The 15,185-nt window shown below is 37.9% G+C and overlaps 1 protein-coding gene across 1 annotated transcript in view; it reads right to left on the bottom strand.

Annotated features, from left to right (window-relative positions):
- The window catches only part of CC2D2B (coiled-coil and C2 domain containing 2B), a 131,604-nt gene that overhangs the window by 107,241 nt on the left and 9,178 nt on the right, over positions 1–15,185 (bottom strand). Inside the window, 4 exon segments of the mRNA XM_073019213.1 lie at positions 2,694–2,789; positions 5,115–5,180; positions 5,561–5,637; positions 7,881–7,941. Coding sequence (XP_072875314.1) covers positions 2,694–2,789; positions 5,115–5,180; positions 5,561–5,637; positions 7,881–7,941 — 300 coding nt within the window.

Raw genomic sequence — 15,185 nt, 5'->3', positions numbered from 1 at the left:
AAAGAGAATAAAATACCTAGGAATCCAACTTACAAGGGATATGAAGGACCTCTTCAAGGAGAACTACAAACCGCTGCTCGATGAAATAAAATAGGACACAAACAAATGGAAGAACATTCCATGCTCATGGATAGGAAGAATCAATATCGTGAAAATGGCCATACTGCCCAAGGTAATTTATAGATTCAATGCTATCCCCATCAAGCTACCATTGACTTTCTTCACAGAATTAGAAAAAAATACTTTAAATTTCATATGCAACCAAAAAAGGGCCTATATAGCCAAGACAATACTAAGCAAAAAGAACAAAGTTGGAGGCATCACGTTACCTGACTTCAAACTATACTACAAGGCTACAGTAACCAAACAGCATGGTACTGGTATGAAAATAGATATATAGACCAATGGAACAGAACAGAGGCCTCAGAAATAACGCTACACATCTACAACCATCTGATCTTTGATAAACCTGACAAAAATAAGCAATGGGGTAAGGATTCCCTATTTAATATATGGTGTTAGGAAACCTGGTTAGCCATATGCAGAAAACTGAAACTGGATCCCTTCCTTACACCTTACACAAAAATTAACTCAAGATGGATTAAAGACTTAAATGTAAGATCTAAAACCATAAAAACCCTACAGGAAAACCTAGGCAATAATATTCAAGACATAGGCATGGGCAAAGGATTTATAACTAAAACACCAAAAGCAATGGCAACAAAAACCAAAATTGACAAATGGGATCTAATTAAACTAAAGAGCTTCTGCACAGCAAAAGAAACTATCACCAGAGTGAACAGGCAAGCTACATAATGGGAGAAAATTTTTGCAATCTATCCATCTGACAAAGGGTTGATATTCAGAATCTACAAATAACTTAAACAAATTTACAAGACAAAAACAACCCCATCAAAAAGTGGGCAAAGGATATGAACAGACACTTCTCAAAAGAAGACATTATGCAGCCAGCAAACATATGAAAAAAAAGCTCACCATCACTGGTCATTAGAGAAACGCAAATTAAACCCACAATGAGATACCATCTCACACCAGTTAGAATGGTGATCATTAAAAAGTCAGGAAACAACAGATGCTGGAGAGGATAGAGAGAAATAGGAATGCTTTTACACTGTTGGTGGGAGTGTCTTCTACCACTGTGGAAGACAGTGCGGCAATTCCCCAAGGTTCTAGAACCAGAAATACCATTATTGACCAAGCAATCTCATTTCTGGGTATATACCCAAAGGATTACAAATCATTCTGCTATAAAGACACATGCACACGTTTATGTTTACTGCAGCACTGTTCACAATAGCAAAGACTTGGACAACCCAAATACCCATCAATGATAGACCGAATGAAAAAAAAACGTGGCACATATACACCATGGAATACTATGGACACATAAAAAAGGAGGAGTTCATGTCCTTTGCAGGGACCTGGATGAAGCTGGAAACCATCATTCTCAGGAAACTAACACAGGAAAAGAAAACCAAACATTGCATGTTCTCACTCATAAGTGGGAGCTGAACAATGAGAACACATGGACACAGGGAGGGGAATATCACACATTGGGGCCTGTCAGGGGGTAGAGGATTAGGGGAGGGATAGCATTAGAAGAATACCTAATGTAGATGACGAATGATGGGTGCAAGCAAACCACCATGGCATGTGTATACCGATGTAACAAAGCTGCACGTTCAGCACAAGTATCCCAGAACTTAAAGTATAATAGTAATAAAAACTGTGTGTGTGCATGTACAGGGCTAAGCATAGAGAAAAGTATGAAAAAAATGATAATAGTGACTATTTTAGGTTAGTGGGATTTCAGGTGATTTTTATTTTCTTCCTTGTAGCTTTCTGCGTTACGTTTTTATACCGTGTATGTTTTACTTGTTCAAAATTTTAAAAGAGTTTTTTTTTTAATTGTGTGAAAAACAACAATAACAAAATTAGAATGAAAGAACTGGAGCAGAATGCAAAGAAAGGTGACTGGAAGGGACTGGGAGATGGAAGTAGAAAGGCAAATGGGGGTCCCAGAGGGACTTCACAGGGGGACCTGAGGGATCTGGAGGGCCCAAGAGGTGGCAAGAGACATTATGTAGAACTACTGGGAATAGGAGGTACTGGGTAGCAGGGGGCTCAAGAAGACTGTGGGGAGACTGGAAGGCACAGAGGGATAGAAGAAAGTGTCCAGGAACAACAGCAGATAGGGAGACAAGTCAAGAGGAGATGGGAAAGACCAGTGAGGCTAAGTAGGACTGGAGCAAAGGGCAACCCCAGAGAAGCAGGGAGACTACACAGTCTGAGGGGGACTGAGAGAGACTGACTAGAAGAGGCCTTGGGATTGGATTAGCTTTTGAGCTGACAGCCTAGACTTTCCAGCTCTATCAAGGCTTAACCCTCTTTGCCTGATTTTCGTCACCTGTAAAGATAAGCATAAGGCCTGCCTCAGAGTTAAGATGAGGATTGAATGCTACAATCCGCGTTAAAAACTTAGTAATCACTGAGCATTCAGAGCGCACTCAATAAATGCTAGGTTTTATTATTATGAACGGCTTCTCAATTCAGAAAGAAGAGGCATGATAATAAAACTTCATCTCCCATCCAAGTATTTCATTCTGTGCTTTTAATAAGGAATCATTTTTTCCTGAGAGTGAGATGGTGGGAGGGAAGAGAATAAATCCAACCTGCTCTGAAGACTTGCCCAAAGCTGAACCTTCTTCACCACTCAGAATGAAAAATGAAAGACTTTCATCCAACGAGACTTCAGTCTGTGGAGACAACTATGATAAACCAGTATTTAGTGTTGAAATAAATGCTTTTTCTGCTTATAAGGAAATACTTTTCTGTAATAGGGTAAACATAACTGTTATCTCGCTAGCGAACAGGGAGCACCAAGGCAGATAATATCAAGGTATATTTAGCTTTGAGTCTGTTTGGTTCATGAATTTTTTATTTTTGTTCTGTTTCTAATGTTCTGGTAACTGCAAGAAAAGCCAGAATATAGAACCAAAATCTTCTCCATCTTTCCAAACTATCTCCTCACTCTAGTCTGGGAGGAAAGAGTTTGACCAAAATGCTGGCTCCAGTGGAGTTTTCTTTTTTCTCCTTGTTTTTAGTGCTGTCCTGTTAAGGTGGGTACGTGTGTGCACGCGCGCACACACAGACTGCCACCTCAGCCCACAATCTTTCATGGAGTTAGAAGCAATTAAAAGTCTGAAAAGTGGTATATTCTTAGTTGTAAACCCACTGATAAAGAAGCTCTCATTTTTCACTCTTGTAAAGTCTGACTCTTTGAATTGATAAATCACATCACTTCTTTCTCACACACATATATTAAAATGAACTGTTTTAAGGAAGGCTTGGGAAAGCAATCAATTCTATAATAAAAAGTAAAACTCATAGTTTCTAGGAATCAAAGAATTTAAAATATGTAAACTATATTTTATAAAGTATTTTATAAAGTATAAAATTATAAGATTTTATCTTATAAGATAAAAGCTTATCTTTATATTCTGTTTGTACCTACAATGTAGGCATGACATTAACTTAAAAGTTACTCACCTTGTAACAGTGCTGCTTATATGAACTGTCAGTATATACTTTTACCCCCCATCATCTCTGCACATCTCAAAATCTCTTGCTTAAATCTGCTTCCTGAGCAGATATCCCTGTGGGGTAACTGGGATTGTGTTTCTTAGAAGTCTATTTCTCTTCCTTTTAACCCCTTTTCCTGATACTCAATGGATTGACCTTGACAAACTTTGTAACTCTTTATAGTTTTTACTATTCGTAGTGAAATTAAATCCAATTTAGGCATGTTTTAATTCATGTGTTAAGTGGATAACATGCACATAAACATCACTTTTTAGTCTGCTTTTACCTTTACATTTAATTAAAATAATTTTTATTAAGTACCTAAGAGGGGCTCTGTGGAGGAGCCAAAGAAAGATTTAAAAAAAAAAAAAACCTTCCATTTTAAAATGTGCAGTTATATACTCTAGGTGCTTGTGGCAGAAACTATTACTTGCTCTTTACAGTCTTTTCTCCCATCTCTAATAGTGGAACCTAGACACTTCTTCCACATTCATTTGGTGGAAATGATATGTGCAGTTTGCTGGTCTTGTCCCCTAAAAGATCAACCTAAAATCCTTTGGTTCTTTCTTTCCTCCTTCCCTTTCGCTAGCAAATGGAAAACTAGAGCTTTGCCATTGGACTCACGGATGGAAACCACATACTGGAGATGGCAAAACTTTCCTATCAGCCCCGATTACTGACTTGTTATGTTAGAAAAAAGGTAACTTCTATCTTAATGAAAACACTTTACTTTGAATCTTTTTGTTACAGCTACTTAGCTTGTACTCTAAATAATATAACTCTCTAAAAATATGAGTTGTTTTGTCATTTCAAGTTCCAAATATGTGATTACACATTGACTTTTCAAATATTGATTACACATTAAAAATCTGTAAGTTGGATATCACCTATAACATTGTGAAAATAATTAATTGGGAGGCCATTAGACGGAAGCAGCTCTAGGGCCCTGAGTTCCTATGTAAGCAAACCAAAACCCAACTCAGTGTGAATGGCCCTATCCAACGAAAATGAAACTTTAGTTTTACCAATCAGAAACTGCCAACTAATCTCTAACGAGGAACTTTAAGGCTACTGCTCCATTCTAGTCAATCAATGTTTTCTTTGCCTTACTTCCGCATGCACCGTTTAAAAGCTTTCCCTGCATGCCCCTTCGGTGGAGCCCTAACCATCTGCAGACTGGCACTTCTCAGTTCATGAATTGTTGTCTGTTCAAATAAACTCTTTAAAATTTTAATGTTCCTAAGTTTATCTTTTAACAATATTTTATTGTAACTTTTTTTAGGATAAAAAGTAATGTCAAGTAAGAATAGAGCATGATTGCAAACGGGCAATCACTGATAAAGAGGAATCTTTTTTGGGTGATAAAAATTAAACTGTGGTATTGATTAAACAATTCTGTAAATTTACTAGAAATCATTGAGTCATACACACTTCAAATGGGTGAAGTTTTGCTATGTAAACTATATTTCCATGAAGCTGTTTTAAAAAGTAAAAACAGAAAAGTTATTCACCTTGGACCTTTGATATATTTTGCTCTCAACGAGCTCCTCCATTGAAGATTTTTCACCTTCACTAATCTGAAACACAACAGAAATAAATCTTTTCAGAAATAGACATAATGGTGCTCATAAGTCTTTTATCCAAAATTTATAAATTTCAATACTTTGCAATGCTTTTCTTTTAAAAAGTATGGTATGTGTATATGAAATACCAGCAAACATACTGAAATATCATTTATAATTACTATGACCAAATCACCTAGCTCTTCCTGGCTTTAGGTTTGACATTATAAGGATGTTATGAGACAAAAGGAAAATATATATATAGGAAGCCTTTAGGAATTAAGGAGCTATATTAACACTGAATTTCAGCTCTCTTTTGACAAAGAAAATTTTACTGTGCTAAATGTCTCATTTAAATAGTAAATTTGAAACCAGGAAATTTTAAAAAGCATTACCTTAGAAATTTTTAGCTTTTCTCTCACTTTGCCTCTCATTGTCTTTACTACATTTTGATTTTCTTCTGGATCTAAATCTATCAGGAAACCAACATAATAAAGAGTTTATGACACTTTATTATAATTAAACAACAATAGCAGCAACAGTATTTATTAAATTCTTTAATTGCATGCTTTTCTAAGCCTCATGACAATTATGAAAACTAGGTTATTGTCTTACAAGAGCTTAGAATCTAAGACCAATAGATGTCCTTTCCCCTTTTCCATCTGGAATAAATACCTTCACCCATTCAGCACTGATTTTTGTTTTTCTTTGTGACAACTTTTCTATCCTCTGTCACTTTCTTTTTAAACCTTTTTTTTTTTTTTTGGAGACAGAGTTTTGCTCTTGTCACCCAGGCCGGAGTACCATGGCACCATCTTGGCTCGCTGCAACCTCCCACTCCTGGGTTCAAGCGATTCTCCTGCCTCAGCCTCCTGAGTAGCTGGGATTACAGGTGTGCGCCACCGCACCTGGCTAACTTTCTTTTTTGTATTTTTAGTAGAGATGGGGTTTCGCTATGTTGGCCAGGATGGTCTTAAACTCCTGACCTCAGGTGATGCACCCACCTCAGCCTCCCAAAGTGCTGGGATTACAGGCATGAGCCACGGCACTCAGCCCTCTGTTTTAAATTTTTAATTATTGTGGGTACATAGTAGGTCTCTGTCACCTTCTTTTGTTGCTTCCTCAGCTACTGGCCAGAGCCCATCTTTGGCCAAAAACAAAACAAAACAAAACAAAAACAAAGCTTAGATTTTAAAAATCTGTGAGACATCTCTGTGGAGTATACTAATACACAAATATCAAAGCCTGGTTACTTCAATTTTATTAAACTGAAAAGAGAGGAATCTAAAAAAGAAGAGTGATAAGTCTCTGGATACCCATTTTAATTATGTTAGTTTCATAAAATCATTACAAAATTCTCACGCCTGCTTTTTCCAGCTATTAGAGAAAAGGAAAGTTTTATAGGGTATAAAGAAGGCTTATGCCTGCAATCTCAGCATTTTGGGAGGCCGAGGCAGGAGGATTACTTCAGGCCAGGAATTTGAGACTGGCTTGGGCAACATAGCAAGACCCTATCTCTACAAAAAAAAAAAAAAACTGGGGGTCCAGGCACAGTGGCTCACGCCTGTAATCCCAGCACTTTGGGAGGCCGAGGCGGGCAGATCACCTGAGGTCAGGAGTTTGAGACCAGCCTGACCAACATTGAGAAACCCCATCTCTACTAAAAATACAAAATTAGCTGGGCATGGTGGCACATGCCTGTAATCCCAGCTACTCAGGAGGCTGAGGCAGGAGAATCACATGAACCTGGGAGGCGGAGGTTGCGGTGAGCCAAGATCGCGCCATTGCACTCCAGTCTCAGCAACAAGAGCAAAACTCCGTCTCAAAAAAAGAAATTAACATACATGCCTGTAGTCCCAGCTACTTGAGAGGCTGAGGTGGGACCATCGCTTGAGCCCAGAAGTCTGAGGTCGCGGTGAGCTATGACTGCACTACTGCACTCCAGCCTTAGGCAGCAGAGCAAGGCTCTGTTTCTTAAAAAAAAAAAAAAAGTCTCAAGCCCTTGTGTGTACTCCAAGTCATGTGTTATTTTCTGCTTATTCACTGGATGGAATAAAAGAGATCATGCAAGATCATGCAATCCCCTAGGTACAGTAAAAAATTAAGTATCTATTGATCACTTTGCCTTGCTTTTTACTTTTTCTATTCCCTGCCTTTGAGTGCTTAAAGGTTACATAGAAGTTTGTAGAAATAAAGGGTAAGCATAAAGCTAAATAACTATAGGTCATGAAAATCTCCATGTTTAACCACAGTATTCCTTGGTAAAATTTAAAAATGACTAGTTGGTTTTGTTTATACTCTATTCCCATAACTTAGAATGGCAGATGGCATATAATACATGCTCAATAAATATTTGCTTGGTGAATGAACCAGAGCTCAACCATTATTTATGTATTGTTCTCCCTGAGATTTGAAGTTTGCTGAAGCAGGTTCTGCACTTATGTATCTTTGTGGTCTAAAACAGTCTCACCGCCAGTGGAATCTCCACATTTGCAGTGACAAAAAGAAAATGAAATTCAGCTTTATTACATCCATTGACTTTTCTATGTATTTCCTTATGCCCATCTTGTTTTATTTAGGACGTTTAATTTCTCTTTAAACTGATTCCTTAGGAAATTTGTGTTCCCAGCTGAAACCCTGGCACAGGATTAATCATTTACATCTTTTAAAAATAAAAATGAAGAGTATTAGAGTTATGGTATACTTATTGAGAACCTTTTTGGAGATGCTTGTCTGTAATTTCTTCAGCTGTAACATTATCCATCTCTTCTGACATCTGCAAAAAAGTAGGGAGGGTTAAACTTGCATCTTGTTTTGTCATTGAACATCTTTTTTAATTATTATTATTATTATTATACTTTAAGTTCTAGGGTACATGTGCACAACACGCAGGTTACATAGGTATACATGTGCCATGTTGGTTTGCTGCACCCATCAACTCGTCATTTACATTAGGTATTTCTCCCAGTGCTATCCCTCCCCCAGCCCCCAACCCTCCAGCAGGTGTGTGATGTGCCCCGCCCTGTGTCTATGTGTTTTCATTATCATTATGTATTCTCATATCTTTTCAAATATTCATCAGCCCTTTGAACATCGTCTCCTTTAAAATGCCAGTTCACATATCTTGCTTGTTTTCTTAAATTTCACCTTTTTATCAATTTGTATGAGCTCTTTATATATGGTGAAATTATTCTGTCTTAGGAGGTAAAGCAAGATGGCTTAATAGAATCCTCTAGCAATCATCTGCACTGCAGGAACAACAAATTGAACAACTATCCACATAAGAAGCACCTTCATAAGAACCAAAAATCAGGTGAGCAATCCTAGTGCCTGGTTTTAACATCATATCAAGGAAAGAGGCACTGAAGAGAGTAGGAAAGACGATCTTGAATTGCCTATACCACGTCTCTCTCATCATCAGGCAGTGTGGCAGGAAGATAGAATCTATGCACTTGTGGGGAAGGAGAGCAAAGTGGTTGGGGGACTTTGCATTGGAACTCCCTGCTCCCCTAACATAACGGAAAGCAACACAGGGCAGAATTTGGCCAGCGCCCACAGAGGGAGCATTTAGACAAGCCCTAGCCAGAGGGGAATTGTCCATCCCAGCAGTCAGAATCTGACTTCCAGCTAGGCCCACCACCATTGGCTAAAGCACTCTGGGGTCCTGATGAATTTGAAAGGCAGTCTAGTCCACAAGGACCACAATTCCCGGGCAAGTCCTGGTACTGTGCAGGGCTCACAGCCAGTGGACTCAGGGTGCACAAGATCCAGTGAGACACCAGCTGGGGTGGCCAAGGGAGTGCTTGCATCACCCCTCCCCCAACTTCAGGCAGTACAGCTCACAGCTCCAGGATAAGAGGGAAGAGCAAAGAGTACTTTGTCTTGCAACTTGGATACCAGCTCAGCCACTGTAAAATAAAGCACCAAGCAGAGTCCTAAAGCCCCCACTCCTGGCACTGTCTCCCAGATAACATTTTTAGACCGACACTGGGCCAGAAGAGAACCCACTGCCCTGAAGGAAAGGTTGCAATCCTGGCAGAATTCACCACCTGCTGACTAAAGAACCCTTGGGTCTTGAATAAACATCAGTGGTAGCCAGTCAGTAGTCACCACGACCTTGGGCAAGACCCAGTATTGTGCTAGCTTCAGGTGTGACCCAGCACATTTCCACCAGTGGTGGCCACAGTGAGAGACACCTTCTGCTTGAGAAAAGGAGGAGGAAGAGTAAACATGACTTTGTCTTGCAACTTGGTGATATGGTTAGGCTTTGTGTCCCCACCCAAATCTCATCTTGAATTGTAATCCCCAGGAGCTGAGGGAGAGACCTAGTGGGAGGTGATTGGATCATGGAGGTGGTTTCCCCCATGCTGTTCTCATAATAGTGAATGAGTTTTTACAAGATCTGATGATTTTGTAAGCGTCTGGTATTTCCCCTGCTTGCATTTCTCTCTCCTGCCACCATGTGAAGGTCTTTGCTTCCCCTTCACCTTCCACCATGATTCTAAGTTTCCTGAGGCCTTCCCAAGCATGCGGAACTGTGAGTCAATTAAACCTCTTTCCTTTATAAATTACATTTTAAAGGGTAGTATTGTTATAGCAGTGTGAGAATGGACTAATAATACACTTGGGTATCCAACTCAGCCACAGTCAAATAAAGTGTACCAAGCAGACTCCTAAAGTCCCTGATTCTAGACCTTAGCTCTTGGAGGGCATTTCTAGACCTATCCTGGGCCAGAAAGGAACCTGCAGCTCTGATGGGAGAGAACCAGGCTTGGTAGGACTCACAAACTGCTGACTAAAAACCCCTTGGGCCTTGAATAAACATCAGTGGTAGTCAGGGTATAGTCACCACTGGCCTGGGGCAGTGGTGCCCATGAGCAGACAGCCCTTCTGCTTGAGGAAAGAAAGGGGAAAAGCAGAGAGGACTTAGTCTTGCAACCGGGGGTACCAGTTCAGCCCCAGTAAAATAAAGCACCAAACAAATTCCTAAAACCCCTGACCCCAGGCCCTCACCCTTCAATGGCATTTCTAAACCCACCCTAGGCCAGAAGGGAACTGCTTCACTGAAGGGGAAGACCTAGTCCTGGCAGGATTCATCATTTTCTCACTAAATAGTCCTTGGGGCTTGAATAAACATCAAGCCTCTCAGGACTCTCACCAACAGGCCTTGGGTGAGACCTACATTTCACCTGTAAAACAGGTGAAAAAACACATTTCACCTGTAAAAACACATAAACACTGAAAAGGATGATAAAAGATATTCCATGCAAATGGAAACCAAAAAAGATCAGGAATAGCTATAATTATATTAGATAAAATAAATTTCAAGACAAAAACAAAGAAGGTCATGACATAAAAGGGATCAATTCATCAAGATGTAACAATTGTAAATACATGTGCTCCCAACACTGAAGCACCCAGATATATAAAACAAATATCATTAGAGCTAAACAGAGAGATAGACAACCAATACAGCAATAGTTGGAGATTTCAACATCCCACTTTCAACACTGAAAAGATAATCCAGACAGAAAATCAACCAAAAAATATCAGACCTTATCTAAACTAAAGACCAAATGGACCTAATAGATATTTACAGAACGTTTCATCCAACGGCTGAAGAATACACATTCTTCTCTTCACCACACAGATCATTCTCAAGAATGGACCATATGTTAGGCTACAAAATAGATCTTTAAAAATTCAAAACTTTTGAAATCATATCAAGTATCTTCTCTGATTACAATGGAATAAAATCAAAAGCCAATAACAAGAGGAACTTTGGAAACTATACAAACAATATGCCTCTGAATGACCAGTGGCTCAATGAAGAAATTAAGAAAATTCCTTGAAACAAATGAAAATTGAAACATAACATACCAAGACCTATGGGATACAGCAAAAGCAGTACTAAGAGAAAAGTTTACAGCAATAAGTGTCTATGTCAAAAAATTTTTAAAAAGAAAAAAAATTCAAATAAACAACCTAAAGATGCATCTTAAAAAACTAGAAAAGCAAGAGCAAATCAAACCCAAAATTCATAGAAGAGACAGTAAAAACAAGAGCAGGAAATAAATCACATTAAAATAAAAAAATAGAAAATACCAATGAAACAAAAAGCTGTTTTTTTGAAAAGTTAAACAAAATTGACAAACCATTAGCCAGACTCACTAAGATAGAGAGAGAGAAAACCCAAATAAATAAAATCAGAGATGAAAAAGGAGACATTACAACTGATACTGCAGAAATTTAAAGGATCCATTAGAGGCCACTATGAGAAATTATATGCCAGTAAATTAAAAAACCCAGAAGAAATGAATAAACTTCTAGACACATACAACCTACCAAGATTGAACAATGAAGAAATCCAAAACTTGAATAGACCAATAAGAAGTAGCAAGATCAAAGCCATAATAAAAAGTCTCCAAGCAAAGAAAAGCCTGGGACCTGATGGCTTCACTGCTAAATTTTGGCAAATATTTAAAGAACTAATATCAATCCTACTCAAACTGTTCCAAAAAATAGAGGACAAGGGAATACTTCCAAACTCATTCTACAAGTATTACCCTGATACTAAAACCAGACAAAGTGACATCAAAAAAAGAAAACTACAGGCCAATGTATCTGATGAACATTGATGCAAAAATCCTCAACAAAATACTAGCAAGCCGAATTCAACATCATATTAAAGAGATCATTCATTATGACCAAATGGGATTCATCACAGGGATGCAAGGGTGGTTAAACATACACAATTCAAACAATATGATACATCATATCAACAGAATGAGAGACAAAAATCATACGATTATTTCAATTTATGCTGAAAAAGCATTTGATAAAATTCAACATCACTTCATGAAAAAAAATCTTCAAAAACTGGGTATATAAGAAACATACCCCAACACACTAAAAGTCATATGTGACAGACCCACAGCTAGTGTTATACCAAACAGGGAAAAACTGAAAGCCTGTCCTCTAAGATCTGGAATAAAACAAGCATGCCTAATTTCACCACTGTTGTTCAACATGTATTAAAAGTCCTAGCTAGAGCAATCAGACGAGAGAAATAAAGGGCATCCAAGTTGGAAAGAAAGAACTCAAGTTATCCTTGTTTGGAGATTATATAATTATGTATTTAGAAAAACATAAAGATTTCACACAAAAAAACTATTAAATATGATGAACAAATTCAGCAAAGTTGCAGGATAGAAAATCGATATACAAAAGTCATTAGCATTTCTGTATGCCAAAAGCAAACAATCTGAAAAAGAAATCTAGAAAATAATCCCACTTACAATAGTTACAAATCAAATTAAATACCTAGGAATTAACTTAATCAAAGAAGTAAAAGATGTCCACAATGAGAACTATAAAATGCAAGAAATTGAAGAGGATACACAAAAAATGGAAAGATATTTCATGTTCATGGATTGGAAGAATCAATACTGTTGAAATGTCCATTCTATTCAAAACTATGTATTTAATCCAGTCCCTATCAAAATATCAAGAACGTTCTTCACAAAAATAGAAAAAGTAATCCTAAAATTTGTAGGAAACCTAAAGAGACTCAGAATAGCCAGAGCTATCCTGAGCAGGAAAACACAAGACTCAAGAAATCACATTACCTGACTGTAGTCCATTCTCACGCTGTTATGAAGAAATACCTGAGACCGGGTAATTTATAAAGGAAAGAAGTTTAATTGACTCACAGTTCTGCATTGCTGGGGAGGCCTCAGGAAACTTCCAATCATGGCAGAAGGCAAAGGAGAAGTAGGCACCTTCTTCACAGGGCAGCAGCACAGAGTGAGTGCAAGCGGGGCAATGCCAAACGCCTATAAAACCATCAGATCTTGTGAGGCTCACTCACTCACTATAACAAGAACAGCATGGGGGAAACCACTCCCATGATCCAATTACCTCCACATGGTCCCCCCATTGACACACGGGGATTATGGGGATTATAATTCAAGATGAGATTTTGGATGGGGACACAGCCAAACCATATCACTGACTTCGAATTGTACTACAAAGCTATACTAAAAGCCAAACCATACCACTGACTTCAAATTGTGCTACAGAGCTATACTAAACAAAACAGCATGGCACTGACATTAAAACACACACACACACACACACACACACACACACACACAGATCAATGGAACAGAATAAAGAAATCAAAAATAAATCTACGCATCTACAGTGAAATCATTTTCAACAAGGTGCCAAAAAAACACATTGGGAAAAGACAGTCTCTTCAATAAATGGGGCTGGGAAAGCTGGATATCCATATGCAGAAGAATGAAACTAGACCCCTCTCTCTCACCATATACAAAAATCAAATCAAAATGAATTAAAGATTTAAATCTAAGATCTGAAAGTATGAAACTACTAAAAGAAAAATTGGCGAAACTTTCCAGGACATTGGTCTGGGCAAAGATTTCTTAAGTAATACCCCAAAAGCACAGGCAATTAAAGTAAAAAAATGGACAAATGGGATCACACCAAGTTAAAAAGCTTCTGCAAAGGAAAGGAAACAATCAACAAAGAAACAGCCCTCAGAATGGGAGAAAATATATGCAAACTATGTATCTGATAACGGATTAATAACCAAAATATACGAGGAGCTCAAACAACTCAATAGGAAAATATCTAATAATCTGATTTTAAAATGGGCAAAAGATCTACATAGATATTTCTCAAAAGAAGACATACAAATGGCAAGCAGGTATATGAAAAGATGCTCAACATCATTGACGATTAGAGAAATGCAAATCAAAACTACAATGAGACATCATCTCACTCACAAAATGGCTTTTAACCAAAAGACAGGCAATAATGAATGCTGGCAAAAGCATTGAGAAAGGGCAACCCTAACACCCTGTTGGTGGGAATGTGAATTAGTACAGCCACTATGGAGAACAGTATGGGGTTCCTCAAAAAACTGAAGATACAACTACCATATGATCCAGCAATTCTACCACTGGGTATATACTCAAAAGAAAGAAAATCAGTATATTGAAGACATGTCTGCACTCCCATGTTTGTTGCAGCACTGTTCACAAGAGCCAACATTTGGAAACAACCTAAGTGTCCACCAACAGATAAATGGATAAAGAACATGTGGTATATATATGCAATGGAGTACTATTCTGCCATAAAAAAGAATGAGATCCTGTCACTTGCAACGACTTGGATGGAACTGGAGGTCATTATGTTACGTGAAATAAGTCAGGCACAGAAAGAAAACCTTTGCATGTTCTCACTCATTTGTGAGAACTGAAAATTAAAACAATTGAACTCATGGAAATAGAGAGTATAATGATGGTTTCCAGAGACTGGGAAGAGTATTGGGTAAGGGGCAGGGAATGGGGAAGGTTAATAGGTACAATGCAATGAATACGATCTAGTATTTTACAGCACGAAAGGGTGGCTATGGTCAACAATAATTTATAGTACATTTTAGAATAACTGAAAGAGTACAAATGGAATATTTATAACACAAAGAAATGATAAATGCTTGAGGCAATGGTTAACCCACTTACCCTGATGTGATTATTACACATGTATAAAAATATCTCATGTACCCTATATATATATATATGTGTGTGTGTGTGTGTGTGTGTGTGTATATATATATATACCTACTATGTATCCATAAAAATTAAAAATTTCCAAAAAGGAATTGCTCTCTGGAATATTAAAAAATGGTCTTTTAATGAGAAAATCCAAGAGTTAGTTCTTAGTGTTCACGTATTGCCTACTTCATGTATCTTTTAAGAGGGTCAAGTTAAATCAGATATATACGAAAATACTTTGAAAATTCAATGCTATACTAGTGTTAGCTATTACTTGATTTATTACCCTGTAGCGTGTGACAATGTTCAGCACTCTTATTTTTTGAAAACTTTATATATCCTTGCCCTCTACCCTTCTACCTCTGTAGCCACTTATTCTCTGTATCCTTCAATGGCCATACCTCTTTATATCCTAAATGTAGGGTACATTCCAAAGCTT

This window comes from Chlorocebus sabaeus, chromosome 9 (assembly GCF_047675955.1).
Source record: "Chlorocebus sabaeus isolate Y175 chromosome 9, mChlSab1.0.hap1, whole genome shotgun sequence".
Lineage (NCBI taxonomy): Eukaryota > Metazoa > Chordata > Mammalia > Primates > Cercopithecidae > Chlorocebus > Chlorocebus sabaeus.
This window is presented reverse-complemented; position numbering and strand designations above follow the sequence as displayed.